Source organism: Euleptes europaea, chromosome 1 (assembly GCF_029931775.1).
Source record: "Euleptes europaea isolate rEulEur1 chromosome 1, rEulEur1.hap1, whole genome shotgun sequence".
NCBI lineage: Eukaryota > Metazoa > Chordata > Lepidosauria > Squamata > Sphaerodactylidae > Euleptes > Euleptes europaea.
Window position 1 is genome coordinate 66,181,411 of NC_079312.1, and position 26,438 is coordinate 66,207,848.

Below are 26,438 nucleotides of genomic sequence, written 5' to 3' on the forward strand. Positions count from 1 at the left end.
TGCAGCATCTTTGACTGGACAGAAGGAAAGTGAGGGAGCTGTAAAAAAGAAAGAAAAATCAGTAGGACTAGTCCTTCTGATGTGGCTCCCGCATAATCTAACCATTGCCCATTAGAAATGTCTCTGTACTTTTATAAACTGTGCTGTTCAAAGGACTCAAAAGAAATTAGCATGGCCAAGCAGATGTACAATAGAGCCAGACACTCAGGGACAGTCTGGCATCACTGCCCAATCAGATCAGTCTTAAAGAAAATTACATGCGGCTCTGGTTTATGTCTGCTTGTATAAACATGAGTCTGGTCCTTGATATTGACAGACCACTATGTAAATGTACTCAGATCTGTGGCTTGACTGTAGATAGGAGGCAGATGATGTTCAATTGCACAATGTCAGTTGGCAGTAACAAGCCTTGTATGCCTCTTTATTTAGTTCTTCCAAACAGGGATTCCAAATGCTGTTGATTACTGTGATCCTGGTCCTTTCATTTGGGTGACAAAGAGAATCTGAAATACAGTTACATACTCAGTGAACAACACTTAGCGGAAACATTTCATGACACTGAGTAAACATACAAACAACATAGAGAATCTTATATTATAATATAAGACATATCCCTGGCTTTGGGGATATAATATATCCCTGGTTTCAGCCGGGGATAGAGGACAAGGTAGAAAATAAAATAAAATAATAATAGTGAAGTCAACCAAATTTTGGATACTTAAATCCAGTGAATAGAGCAAGTGAATGGGCAAGACGGATCTTTCTACAAACCTGAAAAGGGCCCTAGGTTTGCAGAAAAATCTGAAATCTTAAAAAAAAAAATACATTGGGAGTTCTGTTGTGATTCCAGAAGATCTCCAGGCCCCACTTGGAGGTGGGCAATCCTGGAAGGAGAGAAGGAAGTAGAAAAAGGGGAAAGCCTATGGGTCTTTCAGTGAAGGGAAAGAGGAAATAGTGGAGGAGGGGAGAAATGAGATGCCTCCCGCAAGTCCTTGTGGGTTCCCACTTGTATTATTTAATGGCCAGGTAGAATTTCAAATTCCTGGCTTCTGTTTATATGTCTGCTACTTACTGTAATCTTTCCCCTTGAAATAGCTTATTTTAGCTTCATATGTACAGTGAAACTATTGTTCAAGGGCTCTGACAAAAAATTGTTATAGAAAGATAAAGTAACAAGACCGTAAAAAGCTTTCCGTTTGGTAGGGGGGCTACTCTATTCAATGTATTCTCATTAAATATAGCATACTTGATTAAGAAATTGGTTTGGCCCATAGAACAGGTAGAGGAGACCATTATAATATATGGTGAAACACTGAAAGTACATATACAACAGTTTATTTCCTGGAATATATCCCAGGAATAGTTTTTGCACCACATCCCAGGTGCAGCCACTGTTTAGTGCTGGGTTGGTTGTTTAAAAAGGAACTCACTTTCCCTATAATGTTATTCAATATGTCTGTCCAGGGGCAAGAAAGCTGAAGAAAGAACCACAGTCTTTCTTCGCTCTCTCTACCCTGTCCATTCCTAAGGAAAGATGGCAGCTTGTCCTTGGTGAAAGCACCTTCCTTCTCAATATATTTGCTGACAGGGAACTATCATAGCCCCAAACTGTGGCTTTCTAGACCAAGCTGCACAAGTGATCTTTGGATGGCAGGGGTGAGGTATGTAGACAGAGGGAAGCTGTTTTAGCCTGGAAAACCTGCACTATCATTGTAGATTCCCTTGCTGATACTAGCAGAATTTGGTTCAAGCCTGTCAATTGGGAACCCAATGTATAATACATGGATAAGGTAATGAGGCAATAGCTACCCAGCTTCAGATTTTTCTTCCTTTATTAGCAGTTTTAAGAAATGAGCAATATTTGTGTTGAGCTAATAGTGAGAATACTATGACCTGGATGGCCCAGGCTAGCCTGATTTTGTCAGATATCAGAAGCTAAGCAGGGTCGGCCCGGATTAGTATTTGGATGGGAGACCACCAGGACTACCAGGGTTGTTATGCAGAGGAAGGCAATGGCAAACTGAATGGCACTTTACGCATGCACACAATACTGAGAGTAGAGTAGGTTCCAATAATGGAGCAAGGGGACAAATTGCCTTCTTCTGGAGCCTGGAACTCTTTCAGTGCAATCCACTTTCCTGGGAGTAAGCCCCACTGAATAGTCTTCAGTAACATTCTAAGTAGACCTGCTGAAGAATGTTCTCTTAGAGCAGGGGTGTCAAACATAAGGCCCATGGGCCAGATCCAGCCCCTTGAGAGCTCTTATCTGGCCCGCGAGCCAGCCGAGGCAGCCACACACCCCACACTCTCTTTTTTTTAAAATAAATTTTATTGATTTTTTAAAACTATAAATTCTTCATAATTTTAACAACAATGTAAAAATAATGTCAAAATCACAATTACATCAATTGTTGTCTTAATTTCCAATAAACATAAAAATAAAACGACTTCCCCATCACCTCCATCTACCTCTTAATAAAGTGTTGCTATCCTTCGTTAACATATTCTGATCCTAATATTAATCTCATTCTAAAGTTTCATGTTATATAAAATTTTTCATTCTGGATCAGAGTAAAAGGTAACCTTCCATTTTCCCCAGATCTTATACCTTGTCACAATGATTCATCCAAGCCTCCCATTTTCCCTAATTTCTCCAACTCCACCAGTTCTAACCTTTAAATGATTTAATCCCTTTATTCTGAAACATTTGTCCCTTTCCATTTGGCTGCCTAAGATAATCTTGCAGCCATGATAACATAAATTTAATCATGCTAAGTAACATCATCTCCAATATTTTAGGGATATTTTTCTGTTTAATCAATCTTATTTCATTGTAAATCATATCCCAAATCCATATCACAAGTCCACCCCTTATAAAAAAGGAAAAGAAAAAACCAATATCCTTACTACCAACATTTTCCTTGAAATTATAATCACATTAATATTGATAATTCCACTATATATTTATATCACATCGGTAGTCTATATAAGGAGGTCTTGTTTACATAATCCCTAAATAATGTCTAAATCTTAATTCCACTACACCGTAAATAGCCATGCCACCCATCCACACTGTCAAAGCCTTCCAATCCAGCAATCATATTTAAATCAGTCCTTTAACCATGGTCTAATACTTCCTTCTGCAACTGAAATAAGTCAGTCAGGTATGGGAACAGGATCTCTTTATTCTCTCTCATTTCCTCAGGCAGGTTGCATAACCAAAAAAAAATTCTTTCTGGCCTTCATCTCCCTCATGGCTTCAATCTGTTTTCCTTGACCTGCTCTCTTCTTCCTTATATCCACACGTCCTTCCATAACTTTTTTAGATGAAAAGTCCATTTCTTGCATGTCTGTTCTCATTGTCACAAGCTGGTTACCTTCTTGGACTTCTGTCTTCTTCTTTGTATCCTTGTATTCTTCCATAACTTTTTTGACAGAAGAATCCATTACTTGCATGTCTGTATTGGTAGCCATCATTTGAACCTTCATATCTTTTATGTCTTCTGTAACCAGATCCAACTTCTGATTACATATCTGTGATGATTGGTCAAGAGTCGTCATCATTGAAATCAATTGAGCCATCTGTGTTGATATCTGTTTTAATTGTTTAATTGTTGCCTCAGAATGTTTAGCAAGCATGTCCTGCACTTTTTTTTCCATGGTTAAGTTCTGTAAAGTTTCCTTTAATTTCATAAAGGCAGGGCTATGAATTAAGCCAGATCAGGGAGAGGTTCCAGGCATTTACATAAGTAACTTCGTTAAGAAATTGGTGGTTGTCTAGCAGGAGTCCATTGCATATAGTTAATAAAGAATATTTCATTGACCAGCTTAGTATCTTTTTCGGGTTGAAAAAATAAGTATTTAGGCTTAAAACAACTTTTTAAAGTTGAAAATACCAACGAGTTTTACCAGACGCTCTAGATCAGCAGAACCAGGAAGTATTCCAGGAATTACCTCATCGCGGACCTTCTATCGTCTCTTCTCTATGGTTGTTACCTTCAGGAATGGTTTTAGTGTAACACGAGTGAGACGAATTTCCGGTCCTACGACCTGCTTCCTGTTGATTTGCTTGCAGAACAATAGAGAGGGATATATGAAGCACAGAGTCTTCCGGTCCAGAATATCCTCTTTGTTGTAAAACGTGGCTGGAGGACTCGGACAAATTCTCAAAGGCTTCTCCCTCCCCTTCCTTTAAGGACGCGTCGGATTGGCAGATCTTAAGTCAATCATTCAAGCTCGTTGTTTTAGTTTAAGCTGATCAGTTTGATAAGGTTCCTGCTGCTTTGTCTGATGGATCTCATGCAGCAAAATCATCCAGTTCAATTAAGGGAGGAACTCGGTTACCAGGAATATTTTCTTCTACCCCTTGTTATTCGATAACGCCAGTGAAGAACGAAAGATTCTTATCTACTCACTTGGGCGTCTGGAGGTGAGGTTCTAATCTTAATGTAGTCCTTATGATGTTTATAAGGTGCTGGAGGGTAGAGTCTAATGCCGAAGTTGCGCTCTGGCGATTTCAATCCCTTCCACACACCCCACACTCTCGAACTGGGCTGGCGAGGCATTGCTTGGCCCGACCAAGTGACATTTATGTCATATCCGGTAGGGCTGTTGATTCGGTTCGGCCCGAACTGAAAATCAGCCGAATTTCCCTTGATTCAGTGGTTTTTAGTTCAGGACGAACCGAACTCAAAAATGGTGGGCAACCGGGGGGGCCCCGAATTCAGCGAGTTTGGGAATTCACGAATAAATCCGGCCAATTCGGGGCCGTCAGTAAGCAGCATAACCTTCAGTAAGCAGCATTCTCCTCCCCCGGCCAATCGGTGGCCAAGCTGGGTCTTCTTCTAGCCAATCAGTCAGGATTGAGTACTGGAGGAATCAGCTGATGTGCGGCCCCGCCGGGGAAAGAGAGAGAGAGGGAAATCCTCGTGTGTGCGTGTGCGGGGGTGCTTGTGCACATTCGCTCCTTTCCGTGGCTGCAGGGGGCGCATTTTTTGGGGTACAGACCCCAAACTTTCAGGTCATATTCAGACAAGCCTTCTTAAGAGACCACCCAAGTTTTGTAAACATTGGGTCAGGGGGTCCCGAGATATGGGCTCCCCCCTTTTTCTTTCCATGGCTGCAGGGGGCGCATTTTTGGGTGTGCCGACCCCAAACTTTCAGCGGAGCATCAGACAAGGCTTCTTAAGAGACCACCCAAGTTTTGTAAACATTGGGTCAGGGGGTCCCGAGATATGGGCTCCACCCCTTTTTCCTCTTCCCCCTTTTCCATTTCCATGGCTGCAGGGGGCGCTTTTTGGGGGGTGCAGTCCCCAAACTTTTATCATAGCTTCAGACAATCCTTCTTAAGAGACCACCCAAGTTTTGTAAAGATGGGTTCAGTGGGGGCAGAAATATCGGCTCCCCCCTTTTCTCTTTCTGTGGCTGCAGGGGGCGCATTTTTGGATGTGCTGACCCCAAACTTTCAGCGGAGCTTCAGACAAGGCTTCTTAAGAGACCACCCAAGTTTTGTAAACATTGGGTCAGGGCCCCCCGAGATATGGGCTTTCCCCTTTTCCCTATTGGGATGAATGTATCACCCTCGAGAGATGCATACATATGGATCTCATATTGGATACAAATGGAATCATATTGGATTACCCAGCCTCCCAGCCCCTCCTGATGGAACAGAAGACAGCCACAGTAAGACCCCTTTGGGGGCTTTAATCTGTAATTTTTCTTTTCTGTGTGTGTGTGTGGGGGGGAAAGCAGAGTCTGTGTGTGTGTGGGGAGGGAGCAGTTTCTGTGGGTGGGTGGGGAAGCCAAAGGGGGCTTTTGCCGGTTCTGCCTGGGGTGTGTGTTCCCCCTCCAGTCTCTCTCTCCCTGGTTTGAGGGGGGGCTTCATTTTTATGTCTTCAGGTTTTCCCTCATTCATAAGATCAGTTAGGTTATTTTGATGCTTGCTCAAAACTGGTTTTCAAATGGTGACTTAAAGAATGCATCTGCCTGGTCCCAAGTCCAATGCAAAAGGAGAAATTCCACCCCCTCCTGCTCATTATGCATAGCTAACTGCCTCTGTCCCTTTCCATGGTTTGCAAACTCCCAGGTGTCAGGTGTTGCTTTGCAAAGGTGTTGCATTGTGTGCTTGTGTTGCTTTGCAGTTGTATTGTTTTGCAAAATTCTTCACACCTGCCCCGCCCTTTGCTTGCTTGCAAAGGTGTTGCTTTGCAGTTGTGTTGCTTTGCAAAATTCTTGGCAGCTGCCCCGCCCTTGCTCTCATCAGCTGTTTGTCGGGGCTGGGAGCTTTGTGCTGGGCGGCAAGCTCTGCTCAGAGATGCACATTAAGGGTGGGGGACCCCTTTTGGGGCCCATATCTCAGCCCCCCCTGACCCAATCTTTACAAAACTTGGGGGGTCTGGCAAGAAGGGTCCTTTGAAGCTCCTCTGAAAGTTTGGGACCTCTACCCCCAAAAATGCCCCCCAGAGCCGCGGAAGGGCGCGGTTGTGTTTTTAATGGCTTTATTCGGCCGAATTTTTTTCCCGAACTTTGAATTCCCGCCGAATTACACAGACCCGAAGTGGGGGAGTTCGGACTTCGGCATATCCCGAATCTAAACAGGCCGAATTCAGCTGAATCCGAACTATACCGAATTTTTTTTAATTCAACAGCCCTAATATCCGGCCCTCATAACAACTGAGTTAGACACCCCTGTCTTAGTGTATACATCCTGGTCTGCTTTAAATTAGAATCTATCATGTAAGAAATAAAAAGTGATATATTCAATGACACCAAAATTCTGAACTATAACTTTCTGAATTCAGCACCTCCATGCCTTCCAGCACACTGTTTTCATTTATTATGTTTTAAGTTTATTTCAATTGCTGCTGCTGTTACAATGTTCTAGAATTATCCCATTCCCTGGCTGCAGCTGTCAAGCTGAAATAATCATTGCAAGGCATTTCCACACCAGAGAAACTGCGCTCAAAGTAGCAACAAGGGATGCCATACCATAACAACTTTGTGTTGTTCAGCCAAGCTTTCAACAGGTTTGGAAGATATTTGCAGAATGCCATGTTTTCTGGTCTCCTCTTACCAAAATAGAGGATTTTCGCTCAGGAAAGCCTCATGTGTTCTCTGACACTATTTGCTGCTTGAGTTTGATTTCATTGCATAACTGATGGTTGACACCCCTCTTTTTTAATTGTAACTGCCACACTAATCACAAGCACATCTACTGTTTTTGTAAAGGGATTAGAACTGTAGTAGAATGGCACCATTCTGGAGGATGATTTTACAATGGAATGGGTTTGCGGTCTTGTATTGTAGGTATCTTCTTGATTTCACAGCATTGTCTTCCGCCTTTGGAATTCTACTTTCTACGTTTTTTATAGGATACCTTGCCTTAGACAATTTTTGGTTTGCATCGTTTTCTAACTCTGTAATGCTAGACCTGTTGCATTGTCTATTGTTTGTCTTAGGGTATCTAACTGCATAGTTTCATATTCTGCATTCCACCCTGAGTCCCAGTGAGAAAGGTGGGCCATAAATAAATAAAGTAAATAAATAAACACACGTCTTAAAATAAAACCTTGCATCCTATCAAGGGTTCTAAATCAACTTTTTGTTTGTTTGTTACATGCATATTCTTGAATTGTTCCTTGTGAATTATAATGTAGGGACCAGACATGAAGGTATAGGTATTATTTACATTATGCATGCCCTTTTCCTGTTATCCTCTAATGTGGGAATGGGTTGCTGGAGTCAGGAGCCAGAGTTATTGTTTTGTGAACCACAGTTCCTATCTTTAAAACTTCTGGTAACCTTCTGCAAAGCAAGATAGTTTCACGAAGAGTGAGCAAGAAGTAAAAGTAATCAACATCTGGGCTTGTGCCAACAGTGCCTACCAGTCTTTATGAATGCCCACCTAGTTTGATGAATAATGATGATGCAGGTGCATTTGAAATGTATCTCTTTTTTGATGATTAATGGAATAAGAATTTCCAGGAGGGAAATCCTTTTTTGGGGTCTTTCAATACAATCGAGTATTGCAAGCAAGGACAATTCTTATTGAAGTCATCATTCTAAACTTTAGCAACATTACTTGTGGGTCTGTGCTGTGAGCTTGTCCTCACATTGTTCATGGAAAGTGCTTAGATGTGGGTTGCTACAGGGTACAAACAAGATACAAATGCTCACTACATAGATCATTCTCACTGGGTGGATTTCAGCACATCTGCTTACACTCTGGCTTTAACTACAACAATGTAATAGTAAGAATAACTTGCCCTACATCATTATTATAAGAATGAATATACATTGTAAGAAAACTAGTGCATGTTAACATTTTTATATAAATTTATATGTTATACCTTCAGTACGCTAGGAATTTGAAACTGGGACCATATGTCACTGTGACACATAGGTAACTGTTTATATGACAGGTTATCTGCATGGCTTAACCAGTTTCACATGCATCAACATAATCACTTTTTCCCCAGAAGATTATGCTGAGTGATATAATTAAAATCAGCTGAGCATCACAAGGGATCTGGAGAGCAGCTTCAGACAAATGGCTTCTTATAAGAAATAGTTGCCCACAAGCTTTCTGTAAGTGGCTTCTGTGACACTAGTGTAACATATTTATCTGGAATAAACTGAATTAACTTAATCAGCTCATATCATTGCGAACCAAAGATATCTCAGTCCAGCTTGCTTCCTTGTCCTTAGAAGAAATGGCTCTTTATGTTCCTGCTATTAAAGATAAAACATTAAATATGCGTTCACCTTGTATCTACCATCTGTCTGTCCATTTTTGTCTTGTATAGCCAGTGACCTGGAGTATGCTTGCACAATATTCTATTATACAGATTGTGTTATACTGATTTTTTTCAGATGCAGAAGAATCCCATTATGGAAAATAATCTGGTTTTCTAATAATGGAGGGCGGGACACAACACTTATACCTCAAATGCTGTATCCATTCATTTAATGATTTCACCTTTTCTGAACATGAAACCACATTGTGTTGACCAGCAAAGGTCCTTATTGTTGACTGAATGAAAAGTAAAAGATTTACCTTACCAACTCTTCATCCTTTCCTCTTTTAAATCAGAAGAACGGCAGATGGACAGCTAACAGTTCAACAAAAGCCCAGTGTCCTATACCACAAATTTAGTGTCTTTATTCCAGTGATAGAAATGACCAGAAACTCAGTAGTCACTCAAGCAGAAACTGCAGGTGTTGTGGTAAAATTTACGCTGACACGTTTATAGTCTGGTAAAGATTTTGTTAGTCTTTAAATCAATTCTCTTCACTAGGGGACATTTTACAATTTAAAATAGCTGGAACAAACCAAATGTGATTGTTTTCAACATCTGCCCCCTTGGATCCTTCTGTCTTAGCTGTGGCCTGAGATCCATTAAGTTAAAGCTTGCAAATAACAGATGTGACTTTGCATAATATAGGGTGACAACATTAAGAATGGATAGAATTGTATTTATTTATTAAAATATTTATACCTTTCTGCTTATTTTACTTTAATTCTTAATGATATGGCATATGATACATAATACAGATATTGTTTGTATGCATTAAGGACATCTAGGAATTTAATTACAAATTGAATGACAAAAGGTAGAGCAATCCTTAGGGCGCTGTTTATCTACGGTACATTTGTTGATACAGTCTATTTCCATACACAAAGCAGATTTAAAACGTGTTGCGTGTGACAGTCTAACATAGTTGTTTTTTCAGGCAACTGTTCCCGATTAACATTACTAACATTTCAGAATGAATTATTGCAAGAATTTAATCAAGGCTTGGAACTTCATATTTGCATATTATGTTATAAAATAAAACATTAGTGAAAAATATAAAAGAATGGTTGAGATTTTTCTCTTGCAAGCGGAATATTCTAAGGTCTGTTTCATGAGCTTCACCTCCAAATTTGCTAACTTGCCTGTCATACTGGTGGTATATTGCCACTATCCCAAAACGGCAGCACAATGATAAGGCCGCACTGGTATTACCATTACAGATTACATTGGTTTAAGATCTGATATTCTGGTGTAAGGGATTTTGTAGCAGTCTATTCCACACCCAGCAGGTGTAACTTGGGCATAGGATCAAACTGAGAAGATTTTCTATGTTCTATCTGGCTCCATGTGCATGAAAACACAAGCGTGTAATCCTTCAGGTGTTGAGCCACTGGGGAACTAACTGCGAAAATTCCAAGGAGTAATTGTGTGCTATCAGTGTGCACATTTCATCATATGAATAATAAGAAATCTCTGTTTCATTCAAGCAGGCAAGTAAATGGACCCCTTTGTTCTTCAAAAATACTTTGCCTTGGAAATTGAGTAACCATTCTTAACTCACTGTGAAAGAAGGACCATCGTTTTAGTCTGCAAATGTTGGACCCTAACCAGTGTGTTTTAACTGGGTCTGGAATCCCTCTTAATTTGGGGCGACTTGTCAAGTGGAAAAGGGGCCCGTTTTTAAAGTCTGCATAAGTACTATGATAACAATTTGAATGATTTTAAGCTTTTGCAAACAAAAAAATTGTAAAAAGACTGGTTGCTTCATCAGTGAAATATTTCTGCTTTATGGCATTTTTAGCAATCATACTTATTTGAAGCTAGGTTAATTTAACTGTATGTATGTGAGAAAATAACCATATTTTAGGCTACATCCTATAAACCAGGGGTGGGGAACGTCAGGCCCAGGGGCCTTATAAGGCCCGCGAAATCATTTGGTCTGGCCCTTCATGGGTCCTGGCAGATCTCTAGCTCAGAAGGATGTAAGACTGACGATCCGCTCCCCTCCCGTGGACAGGAATAGCCTCTATTCAAGGCAGATGTGAGTTTGTTTTGCCGAGAAAAGGAACCTTTCCCCCCCCCTTGCAGAAGAGTTGTTAGCTATGGAGATGCTAGGACCGCCCAAGAAACTGTGTTAACCCTTTCCCACCCGGGCGGTGGAGAAACTATGTGGCAGACACTCGGAGCCATCTCCGGTCGTGCCTCTTGGCTAAATGTTTGACCAAATATAGCAGGCTAATTTTTAAGTTGATAATTTTGTATGGCCCGCTAATGATGTTATAAATATCCAAATGGCCCTTGGCAGAAAAAAGGTTCCCCACCCTTGCTATAAACCTTGAGATAGATCATAATTTTTGACTCAAGCCCATGTATCGCTCTATACAAAAAGAGCAGCAGCAGAAGGAAACAACAGTATACTTTTAACATACAGGACTACCTGTAAACATAGTAGCTTCACTGCCTTCTGTAATCACTGCCTATAGTAAATATATACTTATTTTCCTTGAAAACCTGGGGCCTCTGACATTTCCATTCCTTAACACCAGCTTCATTCTTGACATTTTATGGAGTTAGAAAATGAATGCCCAGCAAAGCACAAAAGGAAGAAAATAGAACCTCTTTGCTGACAAAAACCAGCAGCCAACATGGGGGAGTCATGTACTTTGATCATTCAAGAAACACTGTTGAATTATTACTTTTGAGTGGTGCTGCTATAATAAAGGGTCTGTGAGCATTTCCATTTTAAAATCCCTGGTTATGTAGGCTTCCTGAAAAAATGTATTCAGTTTCACAATGAGTAGGGATGTTTTGTGAATGAAAGGGATATTTTAAATGTCCATTTCACAAGGAGACTGAATATTAACCACTTTCAGGTGCACTTAAAAAATTGTCTAATTAGTATTCTTTAGTTTCCCAGTATACACTTCTTGATTACTGCAGTGCTTCTAATCTCAGTTTTCCTTTGGAACCTTAGGAGTGCTACAACAGAGGTTTTCAAACTGTGTTCTGGGGAACTCATTGGCATTTTTCAGTGCTCGGAGTTGCTTCCAGATGGAGATGTGGCTCCAGATTGGCATCCAGGCTGGAGTGGGGTTTGGGGAGCATCCACATGATATCATTCCCCTGCTTTGCTCCCATCTTTTGCAAACTTGATTTGACACAATGTTGGTGTATTTTTGTTTTTGTTTTTAGTTTAGTCTACGCATGTTTGTGGGAGGGAAGGTGGCATGGTATTGCCCAATCTTGTCAGATCTCGGAAGATAAGCAGGGTCATTACTAGGATGAGAGACCACCGAGGAAGACTCTGCAGAGGGAGGCATTGGCAAACCAAGCTCTGCTTCTTGAAAGCCCCTTGCTGGGGCCTGAAATTAAAAAGTATGAAATATCTGCTTCCTAAAAGCCCCTTGCTGGGGCCACCATAAGTCAGTTGTGACTTAACAGCATTTACGTACGTAAGCATGTTTGCATTCTGTGTGGATGGGAATGTGCAGCATTCTGAAGATCCCATCAGAAATTGAAGACAAGCTTCCTGGAAAAACAGTTTTCCTGTCAAATACTTATTTCCTCATGTAACGCACAGCTGTAATATTGGATGTGTTCTAGGGCATACTCTTACTTCACATTAAGCTAATGGACATGATCCAACAGGTCTGAATGTGAACTCTGCAACGTGCCCTGAAATACTCAGCAAGATTGAAAGTTTCTGTGGTGATGTTTGAGACTTCTCAGCAGACAAGACAATGTGAAAAGAGTTCAATACCTAGCCATTCAGAGAGAAACTGGCAAGCATCAGCAAACCCACCCCTCTCCCCACCCCAACTTTTCATCAACCTTGTAGTTGTGATGCTTTTTTTCATCATTGGAAGTCTCTTTAGAGGCTGGAATATAACGGAATCACACCCAGAAAGCTTGCAGCCCCATCCTTCGCAGGGTTCGACACGCAAGAACTTTCATGGGTATCTCATTTTCACCTCCCCCATTATTTTCTCTTCCTTCCCCTGAAAGCCCCATAACATCTCCCCTTTTCCAGCTTTGTTCTCTCTTTTCTATCCACCAGGCAATCTGTCATCTGTCCATGGTCCCATTCTCTGTATTTAAGTATTCACAGACAGGGCCATGTTGAGAATTAGATATATTGATTTAAAAAAAATATTTTTTCCTGTGTAGTCCACCCCGAGTACCTTTGGATTGCTGGGTGAAGCAATATTATTTGAAATAAATAATGTTTGGATTCAGAACATTTATGTTATTTATGAACTGGTGCTGTTCTGTCAGATCCTGATGAGAAAACTTTAAACTGCATATCCTGAGTGGTCAGCCAGATAGCTCTGACTAACCCACAACCTGGGCATGAAGACAATATCCCTCTCTTGCTGTTGCAAGATGTGACAGGTCGAACCTGTGGGAGGAATCCCATCTCCCCCTCATAAGTATTTCATAGAATCATAGAGTTGGAAGGGACCACCGGGGTCATCTAGTCCAACCCCCTGCACAATGCAGGAAATTCACAACTACCTTCTCCCCTCACACCCCCAGTGACCCATACTCCATGCCCAGAAGATGGCTAAGATGCCCTCCCTCTCATCATAGAATCAACATTGCTAACAGATGGCCATCTAACCTCTTCTTAAATTTCTTTATTTAAAGGAGGGTCCAGGTAGTAGAATAACCTGGCCACTTTTAGGAAGCCAGCTTTCCCCTCCCACCCCATCCATAGCTAAAGATAAATTGGAGACGAGTCCATTTCTCTGTGTAAGGCAGAGTCCACCAGGATACAGTCATATTGCAATTCTGACTATCTCACCTACAAAGGCAAACCATAATTTCCTTAATCTGAAGAAGTGAGCTGTAGCTCACGAAAGCTCATACCCTGCCAGAAAATATTTTTGTTAGTCTTTAAGGTGCTACTGGACTTTTGCTCTTTTCTAACATAATTTCCTTGATCCCTTAAGTTACATCAGAGTTTGTGTCAGAGGCTAGAGCAAATATATTCTTCAGTCCAACCACCGAGGCCTTCTGATTGCTAGATGAATTTTATCAGTTCGGTTCATCTTTCCCTTTCCTCCAGGTACTTTATCTCTCTCTAGTTTCTTCCCAGACAGTATTATCCACTGAACGCCGCCCCACCCCCCATATCTTTACAAAAACAAACTAACAAAACCAGCCCTGTAGGTCCCGTGAACTTCTTAAGTTGCAACAAAGACAAACACGGCTGACCTTGACAGCCTGAGGAGTTACAGGATGCTGGGGGGGGGGTGTTGCCCCCCCCAGTCCCAGAGGGGACTTGAGACCCGCTGCCCCTGGAAATTTACCCCCTGAAGGGAGATATTATATTGCGTGTGTTGTGCTGTCAAGTCGCAGCCGATTCATGGCCGACCCCTTTTGGGGGTTTTCATGGCGATACCTTCCAACAAAGTACAGATGCTGAAAAAGAACTAACTGATGCGACCCGTGTTGAAGGTACAGACGTACAGAAACAGAGAAAGACAGTCATGCTAGGGAAAGTGGAGGGCAGCAGGGAAAGAGGAAGGCCCCACAAGAGATAGACGGACTCTGTAAAGGGAGCCCCGGCCCTCAATTTGCAAGACCTGAGCAAGGCTGTCAAAGACAGGACATTTGGGAGGACTTTCATTGACGAGTCGGAAGCGACTTGACGGCACTTCACACACACACACACACACACACACGCAGCCTTTAGCTTTTGCAAAAAGAAAGAAAGTCGAAGTGAAACGTTTCCTGTCCCCTCCCTCAGCTTGTGCGAGAAATGGGACATTTGGACCCCCGTTCCCAAGCAGAGCCGCAGCCCCCTCGGTGGAGAAAAAGCCCCCGTCTCCTCCGCGCCGTGTCCCCCTGCCAGGGGCGGGCGGGAGGCGTGCCTGCCTGCCTGCCCGGGCGGGGCGGGGCGCGGGTCGGCGGGCGTCGGGCGGGAGCGGCGCGATGCCGACGGGGCGGGCGGGCAGCATGGTGGGAGCGGGCAGGCGGGCGTGGGGCGGCAGGCGCGATGGAGGCGAGTGAGGGCCGGGAGCCCTACCGCCGGCCGGCCCGCCGCCCCCAGTGGCTGGTCGGCGCCCTGGCTCACCACTACGGGCTGGACCGGGGCGTGGAGAACGAGGTGGTGGTGCTGGCCACCGGCCTGGACCAGTACTTGCAGGAGCTCTTCCACCACCTGGACTGGGCGGGCGAGGGCCGCCTCCCCGCCGAGGACTTCCGCACCCTCTGCCGGGTGCTGGGGCTGGAGGAGGGGGAGGAGGGGGAGGAGGGGGGCGCCGGCCCGTGCCGCGACCTCCCGCCCCACCTGACCTTCCGCCAGTTCCACGCCAAGCTGTGCGGCTACTTCGGGGCTTGGGGCCCGGGCGCGGGGCTGCCTCGCCTGCCGGCGGCCGCGGACCGCGAGCACGTCGAGACCCAGATCCGCCTCCGCAGCCCGCGCCGACGACGCCCCCGCCCCAGGGGGACGGGGCTGCGGGAGGGGGGCTGGAGCGGCGGCGGCGGGGCCCGGGGGGCCGCCTCCCCCCCGCCGGCCTCGTGCTCCCGGGAGTGCTACGAGGAGATCGTGGCGCTGGAGCGGGCCGAGGACCGCATCGTCAAGCTGGAGGACGAGAACGCCGGCCTCCGCGAGCTGGTGGAGGACATGCGGGCGGCCCTGCAGAGCAGTGATGCCCGGAGCCTGGCGCTGCAGGTGAGCCTCGGGCCCCGGGGGCGGGGGGAGGTGGGCGCGGAAGGCACGTGGGGAAGGCCGGGGGCGCGGGGCTGCGGCGCGCGTCTGGCGTCGGACCGGGGCGGGGGGAAGTTAGGGAGTTTTGATTGTTAAATTCGAATACTATTTGTTCTTCTCTTTATTATTATTATATTGTTTTTATGGATAGATTAAATGAAGAAAAATAATTTTTTAAAAAGAAGAAGTTAGGGAGCTGCCGTGGTGCAGGTGGGGAATGGAAGGAGCGTCCGCCAGGCTGTCCCCCAGGTCTTAATCTGCCACCTGGAAAACGCCCCTGGGGAAAGTACCTCTAAGAACGTACAGAGGGCCTGCCTTTCCTTTTATCCCTTAGAAGCTCCTTGATCCGTTGATCTCGAGCAGCATATATCTAGTGTTGGAGGGATATCAGGATTGAAACAAATCTTGCCACTGACAACGTAGCCTTGGGGTCCCTGTCGCTTAGTAAAAAAGGCATTATGCCAGTCACAGAGACATTGGGTTTGTATATTAAAAGGGGGGAAATATAGTGCGATCGAAGTTCCTCGTAAAAGCGGCCTTCCAAAAGGGCATGGGCTAATGAGTCAATGGAGCCAGAAGAGCAAGGGCAGATCCTGTCTGAGTATGGTATATTCAGAATTCTGCCCTGCCTTACCATAGAAGGGTTAGCATTCAATCTGGCCAAGCAAAAAGCTCTACAGAGACGAGGAGTTGTCAGATAATATGTATAGGCAGGCAGACCATGTGGAGGGAGTATTCCGAAGAACCAGGATGAACAGACGCGACCAGCACGAAAAATAGTGCTGAGAGGGCCTTTCTGTGAATCGCCAAAACCAGCTCTACCCTTCAGCAGCTAAAAGGCAAAAACTTCCTATCAAGAAGCCCTAAAGAGACTGTTCTTCCCCATCTCCTTTAAAACACAACGACTGAGCATTTCTCTGCCCATTGTGGTGAAATTGCTCTAGTTCGGGGGTGGGGGGTGGGGAAATGGCTGAAAGTAACAGATTAGAGATCCGATCGGAGTGGCAGGAGAAGGAGAAAGCAGAGAGTTTTCAAGCAGGCATCAACACTTTGGAACACAAGCTGTGTTTGCAGAAGTGGCTGTAACAAGTTCATGCTGCTAGCAGAAATGAAACAAAGTTCCTTCTATCTCTAGAATTCCACCATCACCAAGACATTCTATCAAACCACAGAGGACCACTTTACAAAGCCCAGCTAGAAATGGAGAGTGAGGAGAGGGGCAGAGGGAGAGGGGACCAAACTGTGCGAGCATAAAGTAGGAGGAGATCAGCAGAGTGTAACTGTGAGTGTGTGTGTGTGTGGGGGGATGTGGTCCTTTAGTGTGGGTCGCTCATGTACTTATTGGCAGGGCTCGCTCTTGCATAAGAAGGAAAGGCGTACTCCTTGCCCATTGTGACACCATACGTATGTGATTAGTCCAGAAGTGAAGAAATTACTCCTAAACAACCTGTGCTCAAGTGCAGGCTAGGGTATAATTGTCAGAGTACAGTGTTGGATTGTTTTATTTATTCGCTTACTTCATTTATCCCCCACCTTTCTTCCCAGTGGGGACCCCAAATGGCTCACATCATTCTCTTTCGCCTCCACTTTATCCTTGCAACAATCCTGTGAAGTAAGTTAGGCTGAGTGTGTGTGACCACCCCCACATCAACCCAGCAAGCTTCCATGGTAGGGTGGGGATTCAATCCTGGATCTCCCCCAATACTAGTCTGACGCTGTAACCTCTATACCACCGTAGTTTTCTGATACCCAGATTCAGGCGTAGTGAGAGAAGTGCAAATTCCGAGAAGTGCAAATACCATTTATGTGCTGGGAATCCTTCTTAAAGTTTGAAAGCTGGGTCTATTTTTTTTTTCTGCTGTAAGGATTTGAAAGGTCACTGGAGTTTGTCTTGCTTAAGACAACTATTGGAAAATTGTTGTGCTTTTCCCTTTTAAGAATTAGAACAAATATGCTGTTCCTTTCCTTTTATCCCTTAGAAGCTCCTTGATCCATTGATCTTGAGCAGCATATATCTAGTGTTCGAGGGACATAAGGACTGAAACAAATCTTGCCACTGACAATGTAGCCTTGTATGTTAAAAGGGGGGAGATATGTCATCGAAGTTCCTCTTAAAAGCGGCATTCCAAAAGGGCATGAGCTAGTGAATCGATAGAGCCAGAAGAGCAAGGGCAGGTCCTGTCTGGATATGGTATATTCAAAATTCTGCCCTGCATAACCATAGAGGGGTTAGCAGTCAATCTAGCTAAACAGAAGGCTCTAGAAAGATGAGGAGTTGTCAAATAATATGTATAACAGGCAAAGAACAAACATGCTGTTAATTACTTGGTGTCGTTTCTGAAATCTTGTGAGTTTTTGGCAAAAGGTTAACACACATGTGATGAACAACTCAGCCCAATACATTCCTTAACACTGAACTTATTAAAATGGCTGCGAGTTCAAAGGAGTATGCTTAGGATGGAGCAGCTGGAACCAGGTGCACCTGCTTCCAATACACTTTTGCAAACTGATTGAGCTTGTTCCAGTCAAAGGTGTATTTAGACCACATTGATTTCAATGGAAACTTTGAAGGCATGTACTGAAAAGAGTATTCACTTCTAAATAATGGACAGGGTGCAAAAAAGCAGAGGAATAACCCAAATTGTCATTGGTAGTGGGAAAAGCTTTAGAAGAGCATTGTTTCCATAAATTGCACCTTTAATTTTCAAATTAATGCAGAAAAAAATTGCTTGTTAGGTCTGATGGTAGACAATGATTGATTCCATATGATTTTCCAAAGTCCACAATCCACTATAGAGTAAAACAAGCTTTTATGTTTTGTTTAAATTACATTATTTACAGTCTGCCTTTTTCACAGGGACTCATGGCAAATTATGCATAGTGAGTCAGCACAATCAACAAAATTGGACATTTAGTAACCAATGAGTTAGGATTGTCAAAGTCTAGAACCACCAGAAAGAACTGAAGTATATCATAAATAGTCACAAGGCACATTAAGGGGTGCAAAAATTACATAAATAGGATCCTACTTATAATAAGCTATACACAGCAGTATAGACCACAGTCCTTAATCATTTATTCAAGCAAGTTTGTGAAACTATTTTGTGCAGTGCAATCCAATTACCTGTGCAGAAAAGCCCTCTTGAATAGTTCAGTTTTGCAGAGTTTGCAAAAAGCCAGGAGGTGGGAGCTTTCCTAATCTCCTCAGGCAGGCCATTCCCACAAGGTGGGAATTACAATGGAGAAAGCACATGTACAGGCAGTTGCTGATTTTGGCCATTTGCAGGTTGGCACCTGCAGAAGACCTTGCTGACTTGAGCAAAGTTTCACGGCAGACCACAGGGAGAGAGGTGGTCCCACAAATAAGAGGGGCAAAGAAGAAGAGCTGGTTTTTATATGCCGACTTCCTCTACCACTTAAGGCAATCTGGTTTACAATCACCTTTCCCTCCCACAACAGACACCCTGTGAGATAGGTGGGGCTGAGAGAGCTCTTAATAGAACTGTGACTAGCCCACGGTCACCCAGCTCGCTTCATGTGTAGGAGTGGGGAAACCAACCTGGTTCACCAGATTAGCATCCGCTGTGGAGGAGTGGGGAATCAAACCCGGCCATGGGGGGCTTTATGTGATAGCTAATACCTTAAACTGAGCCCAGTAACAGATGGGCGGCCAATGGAGCATCTACAGAATGGGAGTAATAGGCATGCTCCATCTGGCTCCCATTAATAGCTGAGCCATGGCATTCTGGACCAGTTAAGAGTTTCCAAGTTGATTCTGAGGGGAGACCAATATACAATGAATTACAGTAGTCTAGTCTCCATGTTAGTGTAATGTGGATCCAGGTGGCTGGGTCAGCTGTATCAAGGTAAAGGGCCCTCTTATGGTCTAGGCTGAGTTGTTATAAACCATTTTTTTGCAGCTGTTAACTTGCTTCTCCAGTTATAAAGCTGGATCCAGTATGACCCCAAGACTTTTAACTGAGTCAGCAAAGGTCAGCTGAACTCCATGAAAAGTATGGAGAACAATGTTCGTCAAGGCCTCCACCAGCATTACTGCTGTCTTTGCAGGCTTTAGTTTCAATTTGTTCACTTTTAGCTAGTTAACCACCATGGGCAGGCAGCAATTTGGAACGTCTACCACCTCATCAGGAGCTTTGGGTAAGGATATATACAGCTGAGTATAATTAGCATATTGATGACAACCAACACCAATGCTACGAATGATTATTCCTAAAGCTTTACATAGACATTGAAAAACACAGGGGATAGAATTGTGCTCTGTGGAACCCCACAAGTTAGGTCCTGCACCAATGACAAATGGTTTCCTGTAGCCACCCTTGAATCCAATCCATGAGGAACTATTTGAACCAGTTCAAGGCACATCCCCTGATACCTACTTCTGCCTCCAGGCGCCTTAACATGATGGAATGGTTCTGTATCAAAGGCTGCAGGTAAATCCAGTAAGAGCAACAGAAAGGCTTGGCCTTTGTCTGCACTCAAACAGAGGTAATCAACTAAAGCTAGCAGAGCTGTCTTTGTCACATAGCCTGGCCTGAAGCCAGATTGAAAAGGGTCTAGGACAGATGAGTTATCCAAGAAGGCTTGGAGTTGTTTCGCTACTGCTCTTTCAGTCACTTGGCTCAGAAAGTGTAGATTAGAGATCATGGCCACACTGTCTTTCTGTAGGGATGGTTTTAACTAGCAGATGAATAACAGCCTCTTTGCGTGTCTGAGGGAAGGTGCCCTGAGTTAGTGACTGATTTATAATAGGTGCTAAGGGTTTGTTGATGTAGTCCTTACTTCAGCCAGGATGGGCAAAGATCCAGGGTACAAGTAGCAGCCTTCACAGATCCCAGGATCTTGTTCATATCAATCATGGAAACTGGGACAAAATGATCCACAAGTAGCCCAGGCAGTGTATTAGGCCTTCCTTCTGATATACCTATGTTACGACTGACATCCAGATCAGAGTGTATTCACAATATTTTATCAGCAAAAAAACTTGACAAAAGTATTACAGCTAATTGTCATTACTTTCAATGGGCTTCAGGGTAGATAGTTTATTTCTTAGAAGGACAATAATTGAAATATACTGCCCTTATTTTTTCTATTCAACAGTATGGTTAATTAAGGATGCTAAGAGTACAAAATTGGGACTTTCATCTTGTCACTGAAGTAACAGATCTAATCTTGCACCTCTGTATGGTTGTGTTCAGTCAAAAGATTTAAGATTTCTGAATCAAACTACTGTTTGGAAATTAGTGCCCTTGTTTTCAATCAAAGTTACTTTTACCTGTGTAGTTTAGGATCAGAGCACAAGACAAATCGGGCCAACTCTTTAATATGATCAGTTCACTTCTTAACTGTTGTGTTGATACATACACATGGACATATCCATCCAGAATGAAGGCATTATGTAGTATTAGATAGATCTATTTGTGTGTTAAGTGCCATCAAGTTTCTTCCGACTCATGGAGACCATATGATGGTGCATTTAATGACCCTAAATTTAATAGCGAAGGGCCACCTGCTCATTTGTGAACCTGCCCATCTGGTTTAAATCATCATCTGAAGCCCTGCTGTGTGTTTCAGCTTGTGTCAGAAGCCATTCTGATTGCTACCGTGGCCTTTTTGGCAGTGATCCATAGGTTATTGAACTCCCTCCCTAGGGAGGGCCACTGGGCAACCTCACTTCTCTCAGGAAAATGTGTCAGAACAGTCCTGTTTGAGGGGGGTGAGCATGTACCTTGCTGCTATTTTTAACCAGCTGCTCTTTTGTTGATATTTAGTGATGCTGTACTACTTTGTTAGCCATGTAGGTGCCTTCTTAAAGGTGGAATGGGCATTTTGATAAGCTAATAATAATTCAGTAATAATTCGTTAACTCTTTCAACAGTACTTCCTTTATGCTTGTATGGGTCTACCTGCTTCTGAAGTTGGTAAAACACCACTAGTACATACATTCATACACACTCAACCACAGGTTGGGTTGCATTTTGCTTTCATAGCTTTCCTAAAGTACAGATTGCTTTACAACAAAGTTTTTGTTCTTGTTACTTATTCAGGAAAAACAGCTGCGTTACGTAGCCCTTACCGTCTTAAACACAAGCTGCGGGCCACTTGACATTGAAGTGTTTCCTGAATGAGAAGTTGTTCTTCTTGGCAAGTGTGTATGTCTTGAAAGTTTGGGTAGCAACAGGATGAGGGGCTAGTTTGTTCTGGGATCATGCTGCATGCTTAACAGCTTCCCATCTGCAATGGACAAAGTAGTTACTCAAGTCTTAATGCTCAGGTAAGAACATGTAAAGATGGATTTGTTCACAGCCATCCAAGTATTCTTCATAGTATGCTCTGAAAAGAAGAAAAAAAGGTCTGAAAGAACATTGAAAACAAATTTGCATTGTTAAATGTGTTTCTAAATTCCCTTTCTCCCTCTGCCACTGTTGCTTGTAGGTAGGACTGTGGAAAAGCCATGCTAATCATAAGAAAAATGGTACCTGCTTTATACATAACCGGAGATTATTAACGTACAGCCAGTCTCAGACTTCCAAGTGCCTTCAAAGTGTTCTAAAGGAAGTGGAACTAATCCGGAGTTCTAGGGATGGACAAATTGAAGAAGCAATTAGGTTTAATCAAGAACTGGAAAAGGAGCTGAGGAGTTCACAGGAAACTGTGGTCACCCTGGAAGACAGCAATCGCAGCCTAAAGAGAGAGCTAGCTGAAATGAGGAAGAAGGCTGAAGAAGCAAGACAGGCGGTCCTTAACAGCCTTGGAAAAGTAAAACAGCTAGAAGCTAAAGCCAGCAAAGTGCCGCATATGCAGACATATATCCAGCAATTGGAATCAGAACTACAATATTATAGGTAAGTCTAAAGCTGCGGAATAAATATACATCAGGCTTGGAATTTAAAAGTGGTTTGCCAAGCCGGTTGTGACAGTCTTCTGAAATGTGGTGGGTAAAGAATCAGACTCTACCTAGTTATTTTCTTAGCAGGGGCTTGGAGAAAAGCTTTACTTATCTCCCTTCTACTTAATGCCACAGTAAACATGATTTAGTGGTAACAGCAAGACCATCAAAGAAAAGCCCAACATTCCCTTGACAAAAACCAGCAGATGTTAACAATCTAATTTAGGAGACATTATTAATGGTATTGTGGGAGTTGATGTTTAGAAAGAACAACATATAATCCAGTGGGGGATTCCATTAAAAAAACCCAGCTGGTTATCATTAAGGGCATTTGATGTACATGTTACATCTTAGCTTGAAATGAGTACTTACCTTTAGGAGTTTTCCTGTTTAGACACTCTGTAACTTTTCTTTATGCTTTTCTACAGAATGTTTCAGGCCATGTTGAGAGAGTTTCTTGCAGTAGGTTGTAATTATTGTTTTTTTGGGGGGGGGAGTGGAGTGGTTATTTGTTTTTTAAGATGGGCCAACTTCTGCCTTAGAGTGACAATAGAATCTGATGCAGTTACTGCAAGCTCTGCCCCTTGAGTTAAATGGAATTAGACTGAAGTAACTCTGCATAGGGATTGCACTGTTATCCATTTCTATCAATAGGGTTAATTTGGAGTGGAAACTCAGTTAAACAGAACTCAAATGTTTTAAATATCTGCTACTTAGAATTTAAAAACATATTATCCCAACTGGATCCACTAGCAAAAACAGTAGTAAAATACACACTAGTCTTCTAATTTTGGTTATAGGGTTGATTAATTTTCCCCACTTCTATAATCCATGGCAGGGGTCCCTAACCTTTTTGAGCCTTTGGGAAGCTTTGGAATTTTGAAACAGGGTGGTACAGGCAACCACAAAGCGGCTGCCTCAGGAAACGGAGCCAACCACAAAATGTCAGGAATAGTTACAATTCAACATTTCAGACAAAAACTGTGCTTAACTGAATGCCTTTTAAAATATTGTTTGAAAATATTTTCTTGCATATGTACAGCTTACCTTCAGTCATGCAATGAAGATCCTTGTACTGTGGTGGCAGCCACTGCCAAAAGCAATTTTTAAAACATCTGCTTAGCCAATCAGAAGCCCTTCTGGGAAAAAGCTCCACCTGGCCCTGACTACTTTCTAAAAGCACTTGGTGGGCATCATGTTGGGGACCCCAATTAGGGTTGCCAGGTCCCTCTTCACCACCAGTGGGAGGTTTTTGGGGTAGAGCCTGAGGAGGATGGGGTTTGGGGAGGGGAGGGACTGCAATGCCATAGAGTCCAATAGCCAAAATGGCCATTTTCTCCCAGTGAACTGATCTGTATCAGCTGTAGATTAGTTGTAATAGCAGGAGATCTCCAGCTAGTACCTGGAGGTTGGCAACCCTAACCTCAATTTATGGTGAAAAGAGGAAAGCAGTCCCCAAAAATAAGGTATTAAGCATGTTTGTATGAAGTTTTTGCCAGCACAGTACTATGCATGCTTAGAAATACACCCCACTCTGTTTAATGGTACGGTTTAATAGGATGCCTTTTAAAATGAACAGATCTCCAATCTGTTTGTATTCTTGCTGGGAAAACCATACGTGTTCCTGTAAGTTTTCCCTAGTAAGGGTGAAGGTAGGTTGGTGTATATTTGTTGTTTCTCGTCAGGAAAACTGGAGGGAAGAAAAGCCTTACAACCCCCCCATCGTCCCACTTTTTAGAAAATGCAGCCCCAGCAGTTTCCATTTGCCAAAAAGACAATATTTAAAAATGAATATGGAAGAACACATAATGTGTAGTTTGATCTGTAAGCACACAACATGTGCAAAATTATGGTGTCAATAAGTGCAAGGAAAGTATTATTCAGTCTCTGGCCCATTATGCTCCCTGGAGGAAACCAGATTCTGACCTTCCAAGTTTAAACATGGTGAGATGTTCAACTCTTCTTATTGCCAACCCAGGACACTTGGATCTCAGTCTAATTTAAAAGCAACTCTGATAATGGGTCACAATGATTTTGTATCCAGTAGCCACTAAATAGGCTTTACTGAAGAGGAAGAAAATCAGAAACCGAAGCCAGAGGTATGATTAAGCAATTGAATAGACGGCTTTACAGTTTTTAATATAGCTGGGAGCTCACTTTACTAATTTTTTTAATAAAGAGAACAATTACAGCATTAATTTGTCTGGGATACCTTAGGCCAAGCGTGTAACAATATTCTGACCAAGCATGTGGAATCTCAGACATCCCTATTGTGGAGAAGACAGGGACGACTGTAAGCCAAAGGTCTTTTGGGTCCTGTGTCTACTAATTTCTTGACTCACATCATCAAAATGAACCAGCAGGAACAAATGTAAGCACCCAGAAAATGCAAAATGAGACCCTTAGTCTGGCACCAGTGTCAATCGGTCCAATGATTTTGCTTAGTCCTTTTTTTTGGGGTGGGGGGAGATAAAAGAACATTCTGAACCTTCAGTGAATTGCTTCTGTGTAGTGCAGCATGGGCTCACTATAGTCCTTTTCAGGGGTATCCAGCTAGGAGTACCGGAAGATGGGAGTTCATGCTGGTCATGATCCTCCCTATATTCACAATCACCATTTTGGCACCGCATATATTTTCCAACTTCGATACATGCCTATTCTGACTTTTTAGGGATTACATTTGGGCATACCAAAACTGGAAGATATCAGGTATGCCCTATTTAGACAAAATGGTGACTGCATTAATTGGGAGGATCACAGGTAGCATGTGATACGCATGGTAGAATGTGCCCAAACATAATGTGTGAAAAGGTCTTATATTGTGGCTTGATGCTGACCTAATGCCTATTTAATTGCCTTTAACTTAACAAGATTTTTGCCATCTGCAGAAATTAACAGTGCTAGCCTAAGAACACTTTCCTGGGAGTAAAACCCAATGGTTTAGGATTGTACCGTAAATGTTCTGTTAAGTGGGTTGTCTTGTTTGAAATGTTTATCTTTGGCATATAGGTTCTTGTCATTTAAATTCCAAATCAAAGCATGCTACTTAGACATTAGTCCCATTTATAACTTTAGTGTGACTTAATTCTGGGTGATTTGTTTAGATTTAGGACATTTAGATAACTGAGTGCTGACTACAAAGAACAGCCTTTATTTCATGACTGGGAAAAAGGACAAGTATCTACTGGCCCGAGTACTCAAGAGCTCAAGTTCAGTCCCCCAACCTTACCTACCAAGTTGTTTTTCCAGAGTGTGCTGGAGCGTGAAGCTCACTTAAGCTAAGGGAGATTAACTAGTTAAAGATCAATAGGTTGCCCAGGCTTGTTCAGGAAGTTTGGGAACTACAGTAACATCAACATTTGTGACTGGAAAGTTCTATGTGTTCAGCTTGTAAATGAAGGCATAGTCCTCATCATGAATCAACAGCGTATCTCATACTTTCCTCCTTAGGGAATGTGTAAGTCAGGGGTCCTCAACCTTTTGCAGCCTGTGGGCACCTTTGGAATTCTGACACAGCATGGTGGGCCAAGACCAAGATTGTATATTCCTCTTTGTGGGATATTTATTTATTTGTTTTATTACACTTCTATCCCACCTTCCCTGGCCAGAGGGGCTCACAAGACTATAGCATACAATAAAAATAAGATAAAAACATCTAAAATAAACAATTAAAATCTATTAACTAAAGGACAGAAATATCCTAAAAATGTTCGATGGCTCCACCAGAACGCAACATCTGCTGCAGCTGGGTAAGCAGATATATAAGCCCCAAAGATGGTATAAGCGTGGGGAGGGGATCAGCAGTGAAAGGTTAGGGAGGCCAGTATTTATAGGGGAAAAACGTAGCTGGCATCAACCATATGTCTGGCAGGTCTTGCAGGCTCTGTGGAATTCTTTGAGATCCCACAGGGCCCTGGTCTCACTAGAGAGACTATTCCACTAGGCGAGGGCCAGGGCAGAAAAGGCCGGGGACCACCAGAAGATTGGTATTAGAAGATCAAAGACTTCTCTGGGGAACATA

General features: G+C 43.1%; 1 protein-coding gene across 2 annotated transcripts in view; it reads left to right on the forward strand.

The window, feature by feature from the left end:
• Positions 1 to 14,796: 14,796 nt before the first annotated feature.
• The window catches only part of EFCC1 (EF-hand and coiled-coil domain containing 1), a 76,644-nt gene continuing 65,002 nt past the window's right edge, over positions 14,797 to 26,438 (forward strand). The window contains exons 1-2 of one of the 2 annotated variants that reach the window (XM_056861621.1): positions 14,797 to 15,474; positions 21,964 to 22,373. In XM_056861621.1, the coding sequence (XP_056717599.1) occupies positions 14,797 to 15,474; positions 21,964 to 22,373 (1,088 nt within the window). The remainder of the gene's footprint in view (positions 15,475 to 21,963; positions 22,374 to 26,438) is intronic. The other variant, XM_056861627.1, reaches the window with a different exon arrangement.